The 25,143-nt window shown below is 42.4% G+C and overlaps 1 protein-coding gene across 1 annotated transcript in view; it reads left to right on the top strand.

The window, feature by feature from the left end:
- The window catches only part of LYPD6 (LY6/PLAUR domain containing 6), a 98,084-nt gene extending 73,231 nt beyond the window's left edge, over positions 1 to 24,853 (top strand). Inside the window, exons 2-5 of the mRNA XM_006753599.2 lie at positions 1,624 to 1,812; positions 9,842 to 9,940; positions 22,382 to 22,512; positions 24,428 to 24,853. Of these exons, the coding sequence (XP_006753662.1) occupies positions 1,695 to 1,812; positions 9,842 to 9,940; positions 22,382 to 22,512; positions 24,428 to 24,595 (516 nt within the window). The 5' untranslated portion in view covers positions 1,624 to 1,694 and the 3' untranslated portion in view covers positions 24,596 to 24,853. The remainder of the gene's footprint in view (positions 1 to 1,623; positions 1,813 to 9,841; positions 9,941 to 22,381; positions 22,513 to 24,427) is intronic.
- The last annotated feature ends 290 nt before the right edge of the window (positions 24,854 to 25,143 follow it).

A 25,143-nucleotide genomic window follows, 5' to 3' on the forward strand; every position in this document is an offset into this window, starting at 1 on the left:
TTGTATTAGGGTAGACTAGAGGCCCGATGCACGAAATTCATGCAAGAGTAGGCCTTCATTTCCCTGCTGTCGGCACCAGCTTCCCTCTGGCACCCGGGACCCGGGCTTTGCTCCAGCCGCGGCAGGCGCCTGGGATGTAGGCTTTCCTCTGGCCCCGGCTTCATCCAGAAGGATGTCCAGAAGGATGTCCAGTCTAATTAGCATATTACCCTTTTATTATTATAGATTGTTACCACCACAGACTGTTTGCTCTACCAAGATGAGGATTCTAGTTGTATTGTTGATAATTGTCTTTCCTCATTGTTAAGCATAAGGTTTGAAACATTTCTTGAAACAAGGCTTGAAACATATATATCCCATGTTCAAAGGCTGTTAAATCGCATTGTTTACCCATATCTTCAGAAAAAAATCACTTCTACTGTGGTGGTAAACAACCTCCTTCCCTATTTATAATGGTCTGGCCCTCTAGCAACTTCAGCGCGAAATGATAGCTAATTTGCCTACAAACGTCAGGTGGTCATAATAATCTGGCCACTCAGCGTGTATCTACGTCTTAGTGGCTGGACAATTCAACCCAGTAGAAGGTTTTTCCTGTCCCCAGTTTTAATTGAAAAGGACAGAGTGAGAATACTGTAGTAGAGGACAGAATGATGATTGCTTACAGCTACAGTGATACCTTGCTCTCATTTCAGCAGTTTTTGTGTACACACAACAAAATAATCGTTGGAAGAACACAGTATCACCTAGTGTTTAAAAATGTGGACTCAATGACCAGACTGCCTGGATCTGAATCACCCCCTCTATTTGCTGGACTTTGGTTTACTGCAAATGGATTATAATAGTAATTAGTATGCATGTATATGTATATGTATATATGACTTCATATATCTATATCTATATAGATATAGATATATAGATATATATTATCCAAAAAATGTATGCACACTTTGAATAATTATAAAGGCAGTATTTATTTATTAAAATACATTTCATTTTCAAAATTGAGCTTTCAGCTGTTAAAATGTGTTTACATTTTTTGGGACACCCTGCACCAGTAGATGACTTCAGCAGCACCTAGCCAATGCTGCTACTTATGTTAAAGGATTTTGAGCTAGAAAGGCCCTTTTTGGTTTGGAAGAGGCCCATTTGCGTACATTTCTTTATTCCCCAGATCCGAAAGTCTGCCCTGTGCAGGTTTGCACGGGCACCGTGACCCAGTAAGGCTGTACTCCTGTCCTTGGCCTGCACCATTATCAGGGAAACGCCTCTGAGCTTTTGTACCTGGCTTATTTATTGTTGCATTCTGGCAGCCATCCCCTGGCCTCCTGGCAAAAAAATAGCTGGATTTCATTAAAATTCAATCTCTCTTGATAGCATCTCTGCTGGATATTAGAGGGGACTGCTACCAGTGGAGCTTGAGCGACCTGATTCAGAAGAGATTTGGGCCGGAGTTTTCTAAGTGCTCTAAAATTACCGTTTATAAAGTTTCTTTCTGCGTCTGCCCACTTCCTTGTGCCCTCGGCTCCCTGCCCTCCTGATGCTCTGCTCCCAACACAAAACCTCGGCCAAGTCCTGTGGCTTTTTCGAGTTGGACACTGAGATGACTCTTGCTTCATATTTCAGGTGCCAGTGCTCTCCCGCGGTCCCGAGTCCCCACTCCCGGGCGCCCTGTATGAGTGACGCCTGGGCCTGCCATGGAGCCTGGGCCTGCCCTGGCCTGGCTCCTGCTGCTGAGCCTGCTGGCTGATTGTCTGAAAGCTGCACAGTCCCGAGACTTCACAGTGAAAGACATTATCTACCTCCACCCTTCAAGTAAGACTGTTCTCTTTGCTGCAGAAATGTCACTCGAGTGCAAATAAGACTTGAATTAAAAAATGGCGGGGAGCCCTAGCCAGGTTAGCTCAGTGGATAAGGCTTCAGCCAGCAGGCTGGAGGGTCCCGGTTTTGATTCCAGTCAAGGGCATGAGCCTTGGTTATAGGCTTGATCCCAGGTCCTGGTTGGGGTGCGTGCAGGAGGCAACCGATTGATATATCTCTCTCATATCTATGTTTCTCTCTCTCTCTGACTCTCCCCCTGCCTTCCACTCTCTGAAAATCAATGGAAAAATATCCTCAGGTGAGGATTAACAAATAATAATAATAATAATAAAAGTGGCTGGGAGAAGGCAGCCTGCAGTACAGGGAAAACCTCTGATGATTTAATTGGGGGGTGCAGTGCTACCAAAAATGCCATGGGTTCTATCCTCACATTTTCTAGCATGTTTATTTTTATTTTAAGGCAAATTATCAGGCTCGTTTTCTCTGTCCCCTGCACCTTCTTCCTGATTCTGAACACCCTTCCCTTTGACTCATGCCAGCCAGTTATCAAAGTGAAATCCGTGTCCCAGGAGGAATGTGTTTGTAAAAGATCAGTCCTTTGTAGGGAAGATAATAGCCGGTCCTGTCTGTGCATCTCATTCTCAGTTTCAATGTAATTATCTTCCACGGCTTCCTGTTCCCTCTCCCTTTTGGTTTCCTGTGTGTAAGACTTACCTAGAGAGTGCATCATAATGCAGATGCACGGTCCCTTCCCTGGAGTGTCTGATCGCGTATCTGGCTAGGGCTGCACTATGGTTTCTGGCTTTTAGCAAGAATATCAGGTGCCTCTGCTGCTGATATTCTAAGGATCACACAGCACTTGCACCACCTCTCTTAGTTGGATCTTCTCTGTGTTGTCCCTGTGTTGGTGAGAGTTGTGTATATTGTGTATGTTTTGACCTTCAGCATTTGCCCTGAGGTACATTCCTCTTATGAAATAGTCTGTTCCACCTATATCTTTTTGTGTGTCCTGTGTGTCAGAACTGTGATAGGCATGAAAGACATAAAGGCAAATAAAGCGTAGTCCTTGCTTTTGAGGATCTTAGAATCTACACAGTGGAGGCCGCTCCTCGGACTCCTTTAATATCATCAGCCAGCTGCTCTACTAAACTGCATGGCCTGATCTGGATGAGAGGTAGGCCGTCCAGTCAGCCCGCCCATGGGTCAGCCACTAGCTCAACTGCTTCACAGCCTTCTGACTTGAAATAAACACCCTCACTTTGTGATGATTAAATCTAAGAATGCATACAAAGCATTTAGCACTGAATGTAGTAAGTGCTTAATAAATGTTAGGGAAATCTTTTAAAATGTTAATTTTCACATTTCTAAAGTGGATAAAATAATCTATACCCTGTCACATTGTTTTGTGGACTTAATATCGTAAATAATATCTGTAAAATGCTGGGCACATATATACTAGGCAATGGGAGACCTGTAAATTATGATGTTGCTATAATTGGCTTAGAGGGTAAACTGAGGATGCTGAAAATATGTTGCTCTAATTTTTAAATTCCAAATATGCCATTGGCAAGCGGCAAAGAGTTTCTTTAGATTTATTGCTACTGTCTCTCTCACCAGTAGAGTCCATTGCCTACTGTGAACTGTATGGGAAGCTTATCTGGATGCTTGTTTTGCAGGGCTGTTTATTTTAGTAAAATTTGTGAAAAGAAGGTGTTTTGAAAACTGCTCTGTTTTCTAGGATTGCATTTTGTTCTTTCCTCCAGTCATACTTTTTTTTTTTATCAGACTTAGTGAACAGGAACCTAGATTTCAGTCTCTTAGGTTTGAGTGCCAGAATTCTCAGCCTCTGGGCGGTTCTTTGTCTACTTCAGTGACAGACTCAGAAGTCACTGGGCCACAAAGCAGGTCCACACCTGGCTTTCTCTGAGGCTGATTGTACTCAGGATGGGGAGGAAAATCGAGGGGATTGGATGTAGGTGAGTACAAACAAAACAAACACACATCTCTCTTCTGCCTCAGTGGTATAGTGGGTCCTCTCTGATTGTGTGGGCCTCTATTTCAAAGTGAATTTCAAAATGGAATCTTTGCAGGATGACCTATGTTAATTAAATAGAGCCATAGCTTAATTAAAAAGAACTCACCATATAGAAATAATTGGTAGGTTTTTCTGATACAATTTTTAAAGATAAGAGGATAGAAGAAGCCTTTCCTAAGCTAGTTTGTATGTAGACAGGTCACCAGCAGGTCTGGGCTCAGCTCTGTGGTGGAGTCTCTGTAACTGGTCCTGGAGGGTAAAGGCTCTTGCTGGGTTGAAGTTCCCATCCATGGGTCCTCCTTGCCTAGAATTCTGTTTACCCTGCCCATGTTAAAGCACAGTTAACTTCCCATTTCTGTGCACTAGGTCAGAGATTTGTGGTGCTTGTTTACTTGTTTTTATACTTTTTTAAAATGGCCGTCGTCCTCTGCCCTGCACAGCACCCACTAGACCAGCGGTTCTCAACCTGTGGGTTCCCTGCACAGCACCCACTAGACCAGGTTCTCAACCTGTGGGTCGCAACCCCTTTGGAGGTCAAACAACCCTTTCCCAGAGGTCGCCTAAGACCATCGGAAAACACATATTTAATTACATATTGTTTTTGTGATGAATCACTATGCTTTAATTATGTTCAATTTGTAACAATGAAATTGGGGATCACCACAACATGAGGAACTGTATTAAAGGGTCGTGGCATTAGGAAGGTTGAGAACCACTGCACTAGACCATGCTTCGATGGAGTGACCTCTCCATGAATAAGCAGGTTTCTATAGAACACAGACTATGACATATACATGAGGGCAGTGTGGGATTATTTCGATCGGGAAGTATTAATATAATCGATTCACTATCTAGATGGAGGCACACACATTTTTCTTGAGGTCAGTAAGTGAGCCAGAGTCCATTTCTATTAGATACAGCTGGGAACCCACAAGGCAGAAATGCATTGATGCTGGAGACACACGTTTTCCACACCAGGCAAACATGAACTCATTTCTGCTGGGCCCGAACAGCCCTCAGAGATAATAAGTGGGTGGGCTGGGAATCCTCAGCTTCTGTGACTAATCTCCTTTGCTCTCCGATTCCCTAATCTTTGAAGCTTCTAAGCCTTAAGAGAAATAAACTTTATGGCTTTCACACTTGAGGCACTGTCCTCAGTAACATTCTTTTCCATAATCTGTATTTTATTTTTGTTTTCATGTGAGAAATGATGACTTCCTTCCCAACTGCTGATTAAAGTACCAAAACCGAATAAATCCTTTACAACTAAAGTTAGTGATAAGAGAAATGAATAGGAGATGGCAGAATTTAACATCCAAATTGACTTCAACCTGTTCTTGGCCTCCCTCCTTTTCCTTGTAATAGCAATCTTTCCTGAGATTCTCACTTTTCCACTGGTTGCATATTCTGAGTCATTCCCGTGGACCAAAGCACTGAATCCCTACAGGGGGTTTCTTATGTCAATATAGAGAACCAACTAATTTTTTTTTTCATAATTCTGTACCACATAAGCCTTAGGGAGTAAGGACACTTTTTAGAAAGGCAGCACAAAATACATTTCTTTTAGAAATTTGTTTACGGTATTAAGATACTGACAACAATTGGTAGGCAAGTGGTCTGAGAGGTAGATCAATTTATTAGATTTCTAAAAATTTTGTGTTTGCTTCTAGTTTCCAAAAACAATGGGAATTAATTTGGTAAGAATTAAAAAAGAAAAAAAAAAGCTTGGCTGCATTCCACAGAAGCATGCATTTTAAAACAAGATTCTCTTCTTGCCACCGTTTTTGGTAACTGAAGGCCTTTGTCCAGGCAAAAGTTCCAAGAGGTGGAAACAAAGAGGAAATCTTTCCCGATGCCTTCCAGATGAATTATGGTCAGTTGAACTATAGCTGACCATGGGAGTTAATGGACAGATTATGTTACAGGAAGTAACTGGGCACTTTGGCATTTCTTTTTTTTCTTGACAATCACCTTCTCTTGAGGGACCAAGGACTTATGCCCTGAACTACAGAGTACTAAGCTTATTAGCTCTGTGATCAAGAGCCAAATTAGATTCATTCACAGCTGAGGCCACAACAGTTTGAAACTCTACTTGCTCTGCAATGCTTTGAAGTAACAAAGAAAAAATAGAACATCTCTTAGGAATCTCTTTCCAGTCCTTTTATAAAAAAACTTATCAGATGCAGTATCAATTAGCAAGTTACTGGAGATAGTTGTTCAATTGTAGACCTATTTTTGGCTGAATATTTCCAGGGGGAAGAATTTAACCGTTGCTTGGTATTGTGCTATAATTATCAACTTAAAGCTGAGTCTGTCTGCAGAGATCTGTCACTGAAAAGGGTTTGGTTATTCACTGATCAGTACCGTCTGCTGAGATGTAAGTTCAGGTTCCCATAAGCAAATAGTAGCATGTGGTTGTTGACAACGCACACAGATATGAAGTTGTAGATTTAAAAAGAAAACTTACAGAAAATGAGATTGTTTGGTTAATTGTCAGTGATACATGCTGATAAACACATTCGGAGTTAAAGTGATTTGAAACAAAGCTTCATTATGCCACCTGAGTGTTTTAGTTCGTGTTCCTGTTTAAACTCTGATCTACTTTAAGTTAATTTCAGAGTTCAGTACTACTTGCATAAGAAATGACAGTATTTAATTAAACATGTCACTAGTCTTGCAAAAGATAATTTTGAAGAGTCTATTAAATAATCCCAAATTTGGCAACACTACAGCTTATTAGTGCTAGGTTCTCAAAAAGTTTATGAATGGAATGGTTGGAGTGTCAATCTTCACTCAGAGTTCTTAACTTATTTCTTTGATGGGAAAGTTCCCAGGAAAATTAACCCAACATTCCAGCTCAAAGTTCTACTGGCTGTAGCAACATTCAGATAAAATTGGATACTCTAGTGCAGTGGTTCTCAACCTTGGCTGCACATGAGAATCACCTGAGAATCTTTTTAAAATCCTGATTTCTGGGCCTCATCCTCTGGAAATCCTGTTTCTTTGTTATTAATGTTGTGGCCCCACCCCATAACAAAGAAACAGAATTTCCAGAGGATGAGGCCCAGAAATCAGGACTTTAAAAAGATTCCCAGGTGATTCTCATGTGCAGCCAAGGTTGAGAACCACTGCTCTAGTGAGTTAAACATGCCAGCTACAGTGCTATGGCTCTTTTCAGTCATGGACCTTAACCAATCTGATCATTTTTTGAGAAATGCTTTTCTTTGACAAACAGTTTACACCTGTTTTTCAAAACTCCTACTCTGTTAATCCTGCTTCAAAATTTAAAAACTGCTTTAAACTTTTACTTTTTAAAAATATGTTTTCATTTATTTCAGAAAGGAAAAGAGAGGGAGATAACCATCAATGATAACAGAGAATCACTGATTGCCTGCCTCCACTACACCCCCTGCTGGGGATTGAGCCTACAATCAGGGCATGTACCCTGACCAAGAATTGAACTGTAACCTCCTGGTTCATAGATGAATGTTCAACCACTGAACTATACCAGCCAGCCTAAACTTCTTTCTTTTAAAGATATTTATATATTAAATATCTTGAAGATGCTAGTGACTGTTTAATGGAATCAGGATGATTTACTAAACTATTTTGCAAGTTTTTTTCTCATAACTTATAAAATTAAGCCAATTAAAATGTCTATGAGAATATTTGAATGGCTTTGGAATATGAGAACCTGTTTGTTTTAAATTCTTTAGGCATGTACATCGCTAAACTAGGCTCTTTCAACTTAAATGTAACCCCCCTGTCTAGGTAGTGGGATGTGCAGATATAAAACTTACTTGTGTGCAGTTTTACAAAATAGTTTACTTCTTTTTTATTATAATTATACCTAGGGAAATTTCCTCCCAGTGAAATTTCCTCCTTGGGAATGAAGTGGTTGGATGGCTATGTCTAAGTGGCTTTCCATCCTCGTTTTCTAAGACGATCCATGTGCAAACTATCGTTCTGTTGATGAATTTGAGTCATCAACTACTTGGAGGAACATAGAACTCTCACATGGGCCCATAAACAGGTCCAGGTACCTGCCTTTTTAAAAAGACAGTTTATTACTTTTGATCTTGCTATTTTCAGAGGCAGCTATGTGAACTGTAGTAAGCAAGTGCAAGGATGGGCAGCTGTTGTAGGCAAGGTGAAAATCAAAGTTATATCTGGCCCATAATTCTGGCCTTAAGTGGCTGCCTCCTCCTTCATTTATTTTTGATAACATACGTAATTGGTTCCATGTGGGTAAAGCAATTTACCCTGAGATGATTATTTCCGCCAGTGGGATATGCAGGCTCAGGCATCTGCAAGAGAGAACAGTTGGCTTCTGCAGATGAAGTGTTTGAGTGTTTGCAGCTTTCAAAGAGGCCAGGTAATTCTACAAATTAAACACACACACACACACACACACACACACACACCCACACACACACATTCACAAGTTCTGTTTATGAAAGGCAAAGCTCTAAGCAGAAAGGCAAAGTAAGCAAATGATTAGAACTGAGCAGCAAGTAAAAGCACATCAGCAGATCGGACTGAGATAACCTGGCCTGATATTCCTTGTGCATCCTCATCCTTAAATGCTAACAAGGCATGACTCTCATGGGACGCCTCCCCCCACCCCAGCATGAATACAAGGTAGAGAATACAAGTAACTGGAGGACAGAACAAGCAACTCAGGGGTGAGGAGAGGAGGGGATGAAGAAGAGGGGCTTCAGGATGGAGCTAGGAGCCTAGAGTGCATCTGCATCCCCAGGGGCCTCCAGTGCTGCCCCACGGATGTTGGACCTGGGCCTGAGACCCCCCCCCCCGCCCCCAGGAGGGTCACCTCTGCATAGGCAGCAACTATTTTAGCATTGGAGACGCCTTTCTTACCATCCCCAGGGATTCTTAACCATGTTGGGTCTGAGCAGATAGAAATATTACAAGGAACTAAAGAAATTGCCACCTTTTCAGGAACAAAATGGTCAAACATCAGGAAAGTTTTTATGATTGAACCTAATATTTATATGTACTTGTTGACCTGTCTACATAAGTTGGCACATAAAAATAAGTCATTGGAAATTCAGAGTGCCTTTTGTAATTGAAAAATTTATTGAGATAATTGTAGATTAAGCAGTTGTAAGAAATAATATAGAAAGATTCCAGGTATACTTTACCCAGTTCCCCCCAATGGGAACATTTTGAAAAACTATAGACTAATATCACAGCCAGGTTATTGATATTGATACACCTATCCACTGGTCTTATTCAGATTCCACAGTTTTATTTGTGTACATTGTGTGTGTGTGTGTGTGCGTGTGTGTGTGTGTGTTGAATTCTGCATATTTTTATCACATGTGTAGGTTTGGGTATTTACAACTAAGTCAAGACACTAAATAGTTTCAATAGCACATGATTCCTCTTGGCCTCACATCAAGCTCCCTCTAAACCTGTCCCTACCCTCGTAACCACTAATCTTTCCTCCATTTCAAATTTTAAAATTTCCTCATTTTAAAATATTACGTATCATAAATGTTACATATAATATATAATGTTTATGGGGATTGACTTTTTTCACTCAGCATAATTCCCTGGAAATTCATCCAAGTTGGTGAATGTATTAATAGTTTATTTTTATAGCTGACTGGTGTTCTATAGCATGGAAGTACCACAGTTTAACCTTCGTCCATTGAAGGACATCTGGATTGAATCCAGGTTTTGTCTATTACAAATAAAGTTGCTGTGAATATTTGTGTTCAGACTTTTGTGAGGATGTGTCTCCATTTCTTAGAGAAATAGGACCAAGAGCGCTGAGTCATATGTTACTTGCATGTTGACTTTTTAAAGAAACTATCAAGATGTTTTGAGATGGAAAATATAAAATAAAATAAAATAAATTTAAAAATAAAATTTAAATTAAAAAAGTGAAAATGTCTAACTTCACAATGCAGGATTCTGTGCTTAGTCTAAAGCATTACTCTTCTCTCTTGATCCTTTTTGTAGCCACACCATATCCTGGTGGATTTAAGTGTTTCACCTGTGAAAAGGCAGCGGACAATTATGAGTGCAACCGGTGGGCTCCAGACATCTACTGTCCTCGAGGTAAGCTCTCAGTAGACATATTGGGGTCCCATGAGCTGACCAGGAGTGAACAGGCCTGTTTATCTTGATACAACTATAGAAGGAAGCATGCTCATAATCTCATTCGCTTCTCTTGTGCACGGCTATTTCAACTGCTTATACTACACCCATAACTTATCATCAAAAACTCTCAGAGTCATAAACTGATCCACGGGGTTGCCTCTTTTCTCACGAAGCGTCGTTGGAGCTCCAGGGAAGGTGAGTGAAGCTCACCCCAGGCCCAGTCACATGCAGGACATGAAGAGAACAACCAGCCTCTAATCCACTCTTTGAAGCATTAGTCATTGCATAGTAAGTTCCTTTATGCAAAGTATGAATCGATGTTCATATAAAAATTCCATTTATTGCATATCTTGCCGGAGGCTTTTATCCTGAGACTGCATGAAAGCGAGAATTCTAAATGTCATCATTGCATAAATGAAAACCCTGAGCTTTTTAAACTGTTCGGTTCTCTTTGAAGGATGAGACGGATCCCCAATGGAAGCATGAAATTTTGACTCAAAGGCCCATTTCAAAATGAAGTAGATGCTTCATAGTCATAGTTCTTTTATCCTATTGAATTAAAAAGATGGTTATATTTGGCCACAGAGTCATGTTAATTGGCTAGTTTATTTTTGGAAGAAAGTATTCATTTGAAGGGGAGATGGCAAGGACAAGGCAATTTATTGATAGATGTTTGAGCAATTAGTTCAGTGGGCTTTGCTGCTGATCAAATTTAGTTGTTAAAATGACTGAACACACCAACACAACGTCTGCTATTTTTAACATAGGACAAGAGTTCTCCTGCTCACCCAGTGAAAGCACTCTGTTTCTCACGGAGCATTGGGCATTGGCAGAGCCTGGAAGCACCAATTAAGAGACAAGTGTCAACTACCTAAACCAGTACTATTTAACCTATGGGTACCCACCTAGCCTGCCCAGTAGGAACTCTTGTGAGTCTTTTCAAAATCACTGGAACCTGTGCCCTGTGGTCCTAACACTTCAGCATGACCATCATTCCCTGGAAGGCTTATTAAAACACTGGCTGGTAGCTCAGTTGGTTAAAGTGTCGCTTGATATACCAAGGTTGCAGGTTTGATCCCCAGTCAGGGGACATACAAGAATAAACCAATGAAGGCATTAAAAAAAATCATTGTTTCTCTCTCTGTCTCTATCTCCCTTCTTTTCTCTCTCTTTAAAATCAAACAATAAAAAAGAAATTTAAGGCATTAAGAATTAAAATAAAACAAATTTCTGGCCCTACCCCTGTTCTCCCTCCTTCCAAGTTTCTGACTCAGGAAGTCTTGGATGAGGCCTGAGAATTTGCATTTCTAAAGAGTGAGTACCAGGTGATGCAGAAGCTGCTGGGCTCCAGACCACACATTAAGAACCACAGTCTACACACACTGAGCCGGCATCCCTGCACAGAGTATTTAAATATCCCCGGGAATTCTAGCGGACAGTCAGGAGCAAGCACCACTGGGAGCTCCCCTCCCCACTAGTAAAAAGTGTAATGTAGTGTTGCCATCTCTAGATGCCTCTTGTTTACTTTGCACTAGAGATGCCAATGGGAAAGACCACAGGGAAGAGGAAAACATGGCGACACTAAAGACTGGCTTAATCACAAGCCAGCTGTCCAGCCATCCGGTGATCACAGAGGAGCCCTGCCGCCCTGCCTTCTGCCGTGTCGCTCATTGCAGACGGAGCCAGTGTTCTCTAACATCCCACCGCAGAAGGAGCACTTGGGTAGTGTGCCGAGGGTCCTGGCGAAGCCACTGCTTCTCAAACTGGGCAACACATTCCAATCACGGGGTACATTTTTAAAAATACTGATGCCCAGGTCATTCCCAGAGATGCACGTTTATAGAGTGTGCCTGAGCATCAGGAGTTTTAGAAGCTCCCCTGTGGTTCTCGGATGTAGTAACATTTGAGAAGCCAGTGACTCTGGACTCAAACAGGATGGTTTGTTTGCGTAGCCAGTAACTTTTGGGTTGGTTCCTGCTGGGAAAAAGCTGGCAGATTAGCTTTGGCCACAGTTGCCAGTGCTCAGTACTGCTGTACAGGACATGGGACAGTGCTTCTCTCATTATCGCCTTAGCAGAGATGAGGAGAAGAAAAGGAGGGACTGTGGACTGCGCCTTGCTCAGGCTTTGGGCCGTATTTCAGAGAGACCCAGCCCAAGTCTGATGGTGTACAAATATATCCCTGTCACAAAGAGAAAAACAGGTGACTGGTGGCAATCTGCTCGAATTCCCCACAGGAAAAGACAAAGATCCCTCTTTATATTTTCTTTTGAGGACAAAATCTATCCTTCCAAAATACAGATACCCAAAATACCATTGACACAATTTCTTCTCCCTCCCCCTTTTTCCCCTACTTTTATCTTTTTGTCTATTAATTTATAGGAGTAAATGGAAAGTGCCACCTTGAGGTTCATGACACAGGACACAAGCGCTTGGGGGATTATGCAGCGAAAGATAGGAATGGGGTTTCTTCTTTCAAGGAGCATGCAGTTTAGCTGGGGAGATAAGATCTGAACATCTCAAATGTCACAAATAGCAGGACAAAGGCAAGTGCCAAATGAAACATGGCATTAAATGCTGGGGAGTTAAAGGGAAGATTTGCTCTTTGGGGGCTGAGGTGGCGGGTGAGAATGTCATGGGCTCGGAAGATGGGCAGTGGAGGGAGAAGGTGGAAGAGGACATGTCTTCTGGGAAGTCACTCAGAGCAAAGGCATGGAGACCTGATGCCCCAAGTGAGCATGGTGGGCAGGGAGAGAACTTAGCTTGGTATAGCAACTAGTTTATATCAGACAATAGTAGGAACAAGTAGGGGAGCCAGGTTATTTTTCTGGGACCTTAAACATTAGGTAAGGAATGGGTACTAAAGCCACACCCAGCTTACTTTTTTTTTAATCCTCATCCGATGATATTTTTCCATTAATTTTTAGAGAGAGTGGAAGAGAGAGGGAAAAACAGAGAGAAACATCGATGTGATAGAAACACATCAATTGATTGCCTCCCACATGCGCCAAAGTCCAAGCCGGGGAGGAGCCTGCAACCAAGGTATGTCCCCTTGACTAGACTCAAACCCAGGACCCTTCGCTCCACAGGCTGATGCTCTATTCACTGAGCTAAACTGACCAGAGCACCAGCTTACTTCTTAACCAGCCCCACTGCCATAAGCCATTTATCCTATCCTCTGGATTTACTCCAAATTTTTCTACCAATGAAAATGCCATTGCTATTATTAGATTAAAATATAAAATGTGTCTAATTACTAGAAATTATGGATTAACCCTAGGTTTGTGGTGTTGTTTTTTTCCTGTTAATTATGAGTTTGTTTGAAGCAGCTACAGGACTACCAACAGGCTTAGAAAGGGCAGCTCAGCAGCTGGTATGAAAAAAGCATACCAGCCTTTTGCAGCATTCCTGTTGTTTGTTTATTTTATGGCATGTCTAACTAGGTTTTAATTATTACGTGATGTGAAAATAACTTGTTGAAAGTAAAAAAAAAAAATTATATTAGCATTTATCTTATCTCTATGGGATAAGCCCACGTCCCAAATTGCTTAGGGGGAACACCTGAGTTTCAAGAACACTGGAAAGCTCAACTCAGCCATGTGAATGCGTGTAGGACAGATTGTGTTTTAGCAGCTGAGGTAAAGCTTTCTTACTGATTCAGCAGACGGGTTGTGAAGCATCATTTGGTCAAATAAACATCAAGAAAGCCTTGCCCTGACTAGAATCACTGTGACAGGCAGTGGTGGCATCAGCCAGCCCCCTCCAGCCAACTCAGGCTCCCTGTCACTCCTAACTCTCCAATGTGTTATATAAGTACTTCTTCCTCCGTCACTTCGTTATTGCCTCTGGCACTTACAGATTCCTGGTACCACACTCCCTCCCTAGACATGAGAACTTGAGACGCCCTTCATAACCAATCACATTCCCTCACTTCGCTAGCCTTCTGTTGAGTCATTGGCCCCTGAGCACTTCCTTTGCAATAACCTCAATTTCATCAACTGCTCATTATAAATCTGTGCAGTTTCCTTGACTTTGTGAACTGGCATGGGAAAGGATCTTGAAATCATATCCTAGGAGGGACCAGTTGAAAAAACTGGTAAAGGAAAAACAGGCGTTGAATGTCATGCTCTCAGGTCCACGTGTTCTCTTGCCTTGACTTTCTTCTGTGCTGTACCAGGTAAGAGGAAAAGCTCCTTGAGAGAAAGGGGCCATATAAGTGTTTAGAAGTCTCTGGAATTAAATGTCAAGTAAAAACCATCACAATTTTTTAAAAGGCTAGTTCTGTGGAGGCTACCTAAGGCACTAGGATTTCAAGTTCCTTTTTAATTATGAAGTGCAGATGTCTCCCTCCAAGGCAAATTCTTCATTTGGAGTTATTGCTGATATAAAATCAGACCAAGAGAAATCTTGAGATGGAGGGACACGTATCCTTTTGCTTCCAGCTTCTATGCTGCTCACTGTTGTGTGTTTTTTGTTGTTGTTTTTTTTTTGAAAGTGAAGAAAAACATGGGCATGTCCCTTAATGAGTCTTTCAATATCCATTATCTGGAATAAGCAGGAATATAAATATGATCCCAGCTCCACTGAAGACAGGCCCATGGTTACACGTTTTTAGGAAAGAGCCTTTGTTGTTGACTTTTTCAGACAGAGCCCGCGCTGAGACAAACAGCCTTTTTGTTTAACTTTACCCAGGGGTAGAATTTGTCTCTGGTACACTCAGAATGTAGCCCTTCAAGGTTCCTACCATTCCTCAGGGTCTCCATTTCAGCTCCAAACCCCAGGAGGACCCGGGTCCTTGCATCTTTTATAGTTTATATAGTAACACCCCCATCTCAGCCCAGGGAGAGAAATCAGCATTGGTCCCTGGGATTTCTCTTACTTTCTGGAGCGTTCATTTGCACATTTACAGAAGCTATTGGTCATACCTTATTCAGCACACTTGCTGCTATGTAATGAGATGCTGTTTAGATGATCTCTCTTGTCATATCAGTAAATGGAAGTCTCAGACTTCCTCCTTTTTATAAAGTTGAAATTTTGATTAAAGTTTAACATACATACAAGAAAGTGAATAGATCACAAGTGCAGAGCAAAATGAACATGCTGTGTTTGCCACCCATGTTAAGTAATTGAACCCCAGAAGGCCATTGGAGTCCCTGGGTCATTAAACCACACCTCCCAAAGGTAACACAATTGTGACTACTATCCTTGAGCTTTGTGTGAATGGAATCATACAGAACATACTCCTTTCTTTCCCACATTATATACGTGAAATGCATTCCTGTCTCATGAGCAGCAAAGTCATTCTTTCTCACAGATGTAGATCACTTTATCTATGTACCAAACTTCATCCATCCTACTGTTGATGGACATTTGGAGTGTTTCCAGTTTTGAATATGATGAGCATTCTTGCCCATGGCTTTTGGTATGCACCTGCGTCATTTCTGCTGGGCCTATCCCAGGAAGTGGGGTTCCTGGGTATGTAGCATGTGTGCTGTGGCTATACTCATTCCTGCCTAACAGTTTGCCAGGGCGGCTGTACCAATTTATGCTCTCCCAGCAGTGCCTGCAGGTGCCAGTTGCTGCACAGCCTTGCCAACATTCAGTATTGACAGAAACAGTAGAAGCTAGAAGTTAATGGAATGACATTTTAAAAGTGCTGAAAGTAAATAGCTGCCAACCTGGAATTCTGAACTGAGACTGTCAGCCTCGCTTCTCTGCATTTCCTTTTTCTTCCGGCTGCCCTGCTAGCTCTGGATTCCTGCATGTGCCTCCCAATTCCCTTGAGACTGACAAAAGCTCTGCTCAGCTTTTCTGCCCCTTTGCAGAATTTTCTGCTTGGCCACTCAGCCTCTGTTCCCGTGCAGGTGCCTCCAGGGGAGAACAGGTATAGAATGTCAGGCCCAACTCAGGGTGTTCTTCATTTTGCTGGTGCCTTACTCTTCAAATCCTATCTGCCTTGGTCCGCTCCTATGCTTTCATGCAGATTTCGGGTGTTATTTTAATTTTATTCAGCTATTTTAATTTTACTCTGTTTTTGTTGTTAAGAAGGGACAAATTAATCCATCTAAGCTGGCACTGTAATTTTCAGATTTATTTTTTAATTAGAATTTTTCAAGACATTTTTAAACCAAATGTTCTACTATCAACCTTAAGATTTTTTTTTTCTTGTAACCTGAGAGCATCAAACTTACTCCAATTCATAGCATTTATATCAGGTATTTTCTGCTAACACAGTTGTCTCAGATAGGAAGCATCCATTTGATGCTTTTGTCTTATAATTTTTATTTTAATTACTGACCACTGTAAAGTCCAGTTTCTCCAACTGTTGTTGAAAGTTCTACCCAAATAAGACAAGAAAATGACATAAAAAGCATACAGATTGAAAATGAAGAAATAAAACTATTTCTTATCACACATCGCCTGACTTTTGAGGAGTTGTTGATATTTCTCCTTAGAAAATCAAGTCACTCTCAAGAACAGTATGGCATTTTCTTAAATGGCTACACATGCAACTGCCATATAACCAGTAATTCCATTTCTCCAATTTATCCCAGATAATTGAAAACTTATGTTCACATTAAAACCTCTACACAAATAAATGTTGATAGCAGCTTTATTAATAACTAGAGGCCCGGTGCACGGAATTCGTGCAGGGGGAGGGGTGTCCCTCAGCCCAGCCTGCACTCTCCAATCTGGGACCCCTTGAGGGATGTCCAACTGCCCATTTAGGCCTGATCGATATTGGAATCAGGCCTAAATGGGCAGTTGAACATTCCTCTCACAATCCAGGACTGCTGGCTCCCAACCGCTCACCTGCCTGATAGTCCCTAACTGCTTCTGCCTGCCAATCTGATCACCCCCTAACCACTCCCCTGCCAGCCTGATTGATGCCTAACTGCTCCCCTGACAGCCTGATTGCCCCTAACTGCCCTCCCCTGCTGGCCTGGTTGCCTCCAACTGCCCTCCCCTGCAGGCCTGATCCCTCCCAAGTGCCCTTCCCTGTAGACCTGGTCCCTCCCAACTGCCCTCCCCTGATGGCCTCATTTCCCACAACTGCCCTCCCCTGCTGGCCATCTTGTGGTGGCCATCTTGTGTCTACAAGGGGGCAGCCATTTTGTGTGTTGGAGTGATGGTCAATTTGCATATTACCTCTTTATTAGATAGGATATCCACAACCTAGATAGCCTTTCAGTTGGTGAATGTTTAAACCAATTTTAGTATATCCATAGCATGGAATACTACTCAGCAATAAAAATTAACAAACTGTTAATTAACAGCATGGATAATTTTCAAGTGAATTAGGCTGAGTGAAAATCCCTAGTTCCAAAAGTTCACTCACTGTTTGATTCCATTTATATAACATCCTTGAAATGATGACATTATAGAAGAAGCACAGACTAGTTGCTGCCAAGGGTCAGGAAGGGATGAGGACAGAAGGTAGAGGATGTGAACATAAAAATTCAACATGAGGGATCCTTGTGGAGATAGAACATTCTGTATCTTTCCTGCATCAATTTCAATGTTCTGAGCAGGACATTATACTGTAGTGTTGCAATGTGTTACCATGCAGGGGAAACTGAATAACAGGCACATGGGATCACTCTGTATTATTTCTTACAAATACATGCGAATTTACAATTATCTCAAAACCTAAAGTTTAAACAACAAACAAAATTAACCAGCAATATATATATATATGCCAGTGTGCCAATGTTGAGAAACCTTCATCTAGAACAGTGATGGTGAACCTTTTGAGCTCGGCATGTCAACATTTTGAAAAACCCTAACTTAACTCTGGTGCCGTGTCACATATAGAAATTTTTTTGATATTTGCAACCATAGTAAAACAAAGACTTACATTTTTGATATTTATTTTATATATTTAAAAGCCATTTAACAAAGAAAAATCAACCAAAAAAATGAGTTCGCGTGTCACCTCTGACACGCGTGTCATAGGTTCGCCATCACTGATCTAGAAGGAAAGCCAGACATACCAAATAAGGAAGCTAAGGAAGAGCTGTGAACCTGTGGTTGGTGGGTGGGGTGGGTAGGAATCAAGGCTGGTTTCACAGAATACATGTCATTTGGTTTGAGCCTCAAAGAATATCAGGTTTCTAGGAGCAGAAGAAAGGAGAACATTTTTTGTTGTGAAGAATAGTCAAAAGTTGTGTCATGGTGTCTCAAAGTATCTAGCGAGCAATGATGAGGTGGTCTGGGGCCTAGATCAAGGAGTTACTGCAGTTCTTGAGTTACAGTAAGTGCTGAGTTTCAGCTCTGAGTTATACACGTAATGGATGCCTCCAGCAGGGAAGCACAGTTACTCCTATACTCCTGAGACAGAGCTTCAAGGACGGAGAGTATGCAAGGGAGTAGGCCAAATAAACCCAGCGGTGAGCAGTGGGCTCCTTGACACTTAGAATCCCTTGTAATTTTAAGTGTTGCTCATGCTTTCCTAGGCAGTGAGTGGCATGATGTGGCCTTCGTTTCAGTAGTCTATTTGGAGGTTGGCTGTCCAGCACCTGCATTAGAAAAGAGAGAGTTGGAGCCAAAGAAGACAGGAAATGAAAGAGGCCCTGTACTGGGGAAATGGAACACACAAGGTTAGATGGATAATGGAGACATTTCAGAGAACTTGGAGACACCCAGTTTGGCAAGAGAGGTCTGAGCTGATTCTGAAGTTTCTAGTCCAAGATAGAGGTGCCATTTCTCAAGATGTCCCTTCCTGAAGTAGAAATGCCGGGAGATAAACAGACCTAAGAGGGAGGGCGGTGATGTGATTGGTTTGGGCGGTGTGAGGTGCACATTGCTGCTGGCGATTTCCAGGAACTAGTTAGAAACTTGGTTCTACAGCCCAGGAGAGAGAATCAGACTGAAGATAGGTCTTGAGAGGTTGGATGAGGTTACTTGAGTGACAGAAACTCCCAGAACTGAACTTGGGAGAATATCAACACTCAGGTTAGAGAAGATAGAAATGAAGAGAACGGAGATGAAGGAGAAAATCTAGAAGAAAAAGCTCTGAAGTCCAGGGTGGGGGATCACAGGGGAAATTATACACAGCAGAATCTGGAGCCGCACAGAAATTCTGCAGTATCAGACAGGGGTGAAGAGCGTTGAATCGACACTTGGGTGAACCAACTTGCGCAGAGGGGCCTGGATGGCGCACTGAGGGATGTGAAGGGCTGCGTGCACAAGAAGAATCCAGCGGGAGGGAGTGTGCTGCAGGGGCTGTCAGCCTTTCTTTTTCAATATAATTGGTAATATTACGATTCAAGTTATTTTCCTCCCATGAACTTTCTTGGATGTGGTGAATTGTTCTCTAGCATCACTTTCATAATTATATATGTTTGTAAAGAAACCATAACTAACGGAGCAACAGCGGTGAAAAGGCCTTTTACCAGAGAGTTGGTCATTTTTAATATCTCCTTTTAATTCAAATCATTTTATGTATTTTTTTTAGATACAGTTTCTGTTATTGGAAACTGCATGTTGATGAGTAAGTGGACATTTACATTTTCACTTTGAACCTTTTTTAAGTTTCTGAGCTAGGTTAGGGAATGCGTGCATGTCTATATGTGTGAATTTCATGAAAATTATATTTTGTGCCTTCCAGTAGTTGATTAAGCTTCTTACTCTGTTCTGATTTTGCTTGAATCTCACAGTAAAAGACTTTTGTTTCACAACCTCTGGGAATACCATGCAGTGCAGAATATGAGATTTTTAGAGGTCCACACTAACTTGGTAGAAATTCAAATCCATCTTTTATCTCTTAGATAAAAGCCTTTGAAATCCTTTTAGTGTGAAGTTATCAGCAGGCTTGATTCTCATATAACCTCATTACTAACCCAAGGATTATTCAAAATGCACGGAAAGCAATGCTCTGTGGCTGAAACTTGGTTTTCATCAACTCTACAGTCTAGAGATAAGCCACATGTGGTCCTCCTGGTTCTGGTTGGGAAGTTCTGCCTGTCCTGCCCCCATCCCCCTAGAAGATCAAGTACAAATTCAAGGGTCTCATAAGTTGTGCATGAAAGAAACCTGTTCGGCTCTATTTGAGCATTTCCCAAATTTATTTAACCACGGAACCTTTTCCACATTAACATTTTATAGCTCACCTAGGGGTTTTGTGAGATAAGAAGTGGAATGGATATTTTTAAGGGATTGATGCCTCAGATCCGAAGTCTGTACTGCTGGAAGTAACAGGGTGTCCTCAACATATCTTTGTGTCATGGATCGGACTTGGTGAAGTGTAAGAAAAATTTCTTATCCACCTTCCTCACTGCTCATCCCAGAATGTCAGGAATTGGCTTATTAGGTACTGGGCATCTGCATATTTTCCTGGAAAAAAAGAAGAAGGAGGAGGAGGAGGAGGAGGGGAAAGCTTCATCAGTTGTTTCTAATTTCATTCAGTGGAATAAGATTCCAAGTAAGAAATTAAAATAGAATTTGTTGTGGATGTAATCGTATGAACAAAAGGTAGTTATATCAGGTTCATCAGTTATTCTCATGTTTAGTTAAAACAAGATAATTCACTGTTTGGGGGACAAATGTATTTCCAGAACGGAGACCGTTTGATGAGTTACTTATTCCATAAGGGGATGATCTTATCTGCTCACATTTACATTTGGAGCAATAAACCCCCGGCAGCTGCTGCTGGCTGTCTGCGTGAAGAGGAGGCTTTCTTGAACATTCCTTTTTTATGGCTTTCTTGAACATCTGAAGTTGGGGTGAGGGTGGGAAAGGTTTACCTATGGAGGCCATAAATGACCAAGTCTGATACCAGGGAGGTAAACCAGTCCTTTCTGGAAGAGCTGGTAAATCTCTCAGGTCACAGGCCTCCATATGTTAAAACCTGTCAGAGGCTTAAAAAAAAAATCAGGGACAGCTGCCACCTCCTCTTCATCAGGAAAACAGTCACTTCAATTTAAAAATATGGGCTTTCACTTTTTCTTATGAGCTCATAAGGTGACCTTACTCACCCCACCCTCTAGGAGCCTGAGCAAGGTAGGGTCTGCCTGGTGACCTGATTCCAGCTGACAACATCCTGGTCAGGGTGCAGTGTGGGGACAGCACTTGAGGGAGGGCCTGGACACAGTCTCAGCCCATGGACACTGAGACGGACCAAGAGTGTAGCCATTGCAGAAATCGCTGCCCTTAGCAAGATTCATCGGAGGCCACTCACATTCCTTGCAGGTGCAGGCATCAAGGACGATTATTCAACCCCTGAATTCATGACTCCCAGGCTGTGACAGTGTGGTCTGTGTGAGCTCATTCTCAGAGTCTAAAATTATTCAGCTTTCTTCTGTGGACATGAGTACTTTGGTTAAAGGCTGCCAAGTTTATGACAGAATCTGGTGGGGGGATTTTTATTGCCTAATAAATAACATCATAGAAGGTCATAATTCCATATTAGCTACTAAATATCTAAAATGGTTAAAGTATGCAAAGTTAGGTCCAAGATATGGATGAAAAACAGCTCAGTGACATTTCTTGAGAATTATTCATTTTCTTTTTCAATCTGAAAATGGAACGGGAACATTCAGCTAAATCCCAGGCTTAGAAAGCTGAGCATCGCCTGGAGGACTTAAAGAATTACACTGGCAAAGCCATTTTTCTTTGGACTTTAAATTAAAAACTAAAAAAAAAGTTCTCTGTGGAATTTCGGGAGAAATCTCAAGTTCTCGGGTGTTTAGGAACTAAACAGACCTGTAGAAACTCACACCGTGGTCTTTCTTGGACAAACAGGAGATCTACTAGGGAGAGACAATTTTGGAGCATCTTCATTGGTGGGTCAGTTGTCCTCTGCGATGAATTCTAAGACCCAGCAGTGCTTTTAGGCAAGACCTTCTTTCTTTTGGATAAAGTCATTGCTCTAGATACAGTGAATCTATTTTTCATCTTTCTGCCTTTACTAGGGAAGAGCTGTTACACACACACCCCACACACACACACACACCAGCCTCTGCTATAGTCTTTTCTCTCCTTGAATACCTTTTACCTACCTAACTTCTTATCTTCTAACCCCATGTTCTTTGAACGTTTTACCCCTTCATCTCCCTGAAAATTGCTATGACTCTCACATCCCCAATCATCCCTCTGAACTTCTCCTTCCCTAAAACTAAACCTCAATCCAGGCTACAATTTGTTGAAGGGCATGGAGTGATGCCACTAGTTTAAGTCTTGGCTCATGGGGATTGCGATGGGCAGAGACCTCCTCCGAGCAGGGCTCAGTGGATCTCCAAGGACATCTCTGGGATTGGACATGCACCCAACACAGTGCACATCCCATGTGCTATTAGATCCTTTTAGCACTTACAGGATTGACACTCTTGTTGTTTCCCTCTCGGGCAGGTTGGGCTAACATTTTCTATGTCAATTAAAACATCGTTTTTGTTGTCAACAGAGACCAGATACTGCTACACTCAGCACACGATGGAAGTCACGGGAAATAGCATCTCTGTCACCAAACGCTGCGTCCCGCTGGAAGAGTGCTTGTCCACTGGCTGCAGGGACTCCGAGCATGAAGGCCACAAGGTCTGGCAACAAAGCACGTGCCGGTACAGCACAGTCAGCCTTTCTCCTCTCCCGATGTCCGCCAGTGCTCACGAGCAAAGTCTCCCTTCCCATGGAGCCTGGCCTTTGACTGTCCTTATAGCATTAGAAGATGCTTCCTTTCCTGTTTTCTCTAAAAGAATAAAGATTTAGGCCAGGGTGTAGGATAAATGATGTAAACACAACACCAAGAGGGTGTTGAAAATTATCACAAGCCCTTTCTCCACTCAGAAGAAAGTAATAAAACTGCCAGAGGGAAAGGAGCAAGGGACCAATTACGTCCTCATGGCAAAGCACTGCAGGTGCAGCAATGACTCATCAGCTGTGGGTGGCTCAGGCAGCTGAGCTCTGATAGCTCTCTGTAAAGTGGGGCCATGCCGCTTGTAGGATGCTGATTTGGGGAAGGTATGCGTTGGCTCCTGAGTCATGTCAGTAGGGAGTGAGAGCACCTTTTCCTTGTGGGGTTGCTCCCCTGAAACTCCATCTGGTGCCTGTGCCGAAGCACGCAGTTTCAAACCAACTTTGAGGGCAGTCTTGAAAGAGAATATAAGGAATCAGAGGACAACAGGGGGATGGGAGCATGAGTGTGAAAAAAAAATAAAAAAAGAAAGGAATCAGAAGAAGGCCACCTGGCCCGCGGTTGGGATGGAGAATGCCCCTGACGCCCTGGCTGGTGGTTCAGAGCTGGCTGCCCATATGAGCTTGTATGTCAGGCCGTGGCCTTTATTTTTTTCACCTCAGGCTGCCTTCCTGGGGGTTGGGAGCAGTGCCCGCTCTGATAGCCGGCAATGGTACTGTTCGTGGGGACTTCTTTCTCTTAAGACTTGTTAAACACTAAGAATTAAATTTTAAAGTATAATCTGCTTACTAGCTCCTGGTTTGCAATGTGAAGGTAAATCCCAGGGTTTCACTTGACCCTCTAGCAGGTTGGACCTGGTTCTCAGGCATCATTGTGGGTACTTCACCGAGGAGGAAGTTATAGATCAGAGAAGTGACATCATGTGCTCAGGCCACACAGCCAGTGATCAATAGAGACAGAATCCCAACTCACTTCTGACCCGTTTTTCTCCTCGACTTTAAAATGTCTTCCCAGCCCCTATCAGGGGTGAGCAGACTGAAGTCTCTGCAGGAAGTGACAGACCATTACCCATCACAGAGTCTCCGGGCATTACTGTGGAGGCGGACCACTTGCAAATCTTGTTAAAATGCAGATTGTCGTTTGCTAAGTCCAGGGCTAGCTTGAGGTTCTGCATCTCTAATGAGCTCCCAGTTGATGCTGAAGCTTCTGGTGTGTACTTAGCATAGCTATGGCCTGTCGATAATTCTTTGGGTTTACTTCTATCTCATGAGCCACAAGGAAAGCTGTATGAAGCATTAATGGCATAAATGAAAACCCTTCAAACCTTAAGTCACCAACCAGAATGGAGAGAATGATGTAGACAATTCCAATGAAAGTACATATTTAAGTTAAAATTATCTGGGTTGTTGCCCCTTCACTTTCCCTGTGAAAACTTGGCAAGCGGAAGTTGCCCTCATCTGTTTCCACAAGTGGTCAGAGGAGCCTCTTTGGGGAAGGCAGGATAAGTACCATTTATAATCCCCACTTTAGAGAGGGAATAGCCAGGATCTAGGAAACGTGTAAACCTGGAATAACCACAGGGTGCGATGTCAAAAGTAGAACCCACGTCCCTTAAAGCATTGCTGGGGCCTTTCATTTTGACCATACTGCTTCCAGATGACATCTCATCGCAGCCCCTGCGATGCAGGCTGGTGTCCCCTTTGTAGAGCAGGTCATTCCCATCTGAGTCCCATCGTGAAGGAAACAGTCCCTTCAAGAATCCCTGCCTCCTTCCAAGACCTGCCAGCTTCTCATCACCCTTCTTTTTCTTCTTTCCAGGTCTGCACTTCCTGTTGTGAAGGAAATATCTGTAACTTGCCGCTCCCCCGAAATGAAACTGATGCCACATTTGCCACAACGTCACCCATAAACCAGACAAACGGGCAGCCACACTGTGTGTCAGTGATAGTGTCCTGCTTGTGGGTGTGGCTGGGACTCACCTTATAGCAGCTCAAAGGCGCGATGTGTGGTGGCAATCCGAGGGGATCTCGACGGCCCGCAGTCATGCATGAGTCATTGGCCTGGCAACAGTACACACGTGAAACCACAGCACTCAAGGATGTCTTCCTAGTCAAGCATCTCCACTTCCCGTGAGGAACAAGCATTGCTTCAGTCCAAGACCTTATCAAAGCCAGCCTGCCCCTAAAATAGACCGAGTTCTATACCACAGACCTTTGTTTTCACCCCAAGAAATAGTTCTGCATTTATTGAGTTCTGGCTCTTAATTTGGAAGACATGCAAGAGCCACAGGAGATCCTGGGCCCCTCTGAGATGTTAAACAACATGAGTAATTGTGCATTTTTCAGGAGAAAGTTAAAGGACTATTGGTTTAAGTATAACCATGAATTCACTTACAGCTCTAGAATTTTAAAATTTTAATTGCAAAATGAATGGACTGTTTCCACGGAGATTCCTACTGAGTCCCTAGAAAAGAAATGAACAATTTGTCCAATTTATGTTTCCAGCATTCTTCTCCCAATGGCGAGGATCATATT

This window comes from Myotis davidii, unplaced genomic scaffold, assembly GCF_000327345.1.
Source record: "Myotis davidii unplaced genomic scaffold, ASM32734v1 scaffold110, whole genome shotgun sequence".
Classification (NCBI taxonomy): Eukaryota; Metazoa; Chordata; class Mammalia; order Chiroptera; family Vespertilionidae; genus Myotis; species Myotis davidii.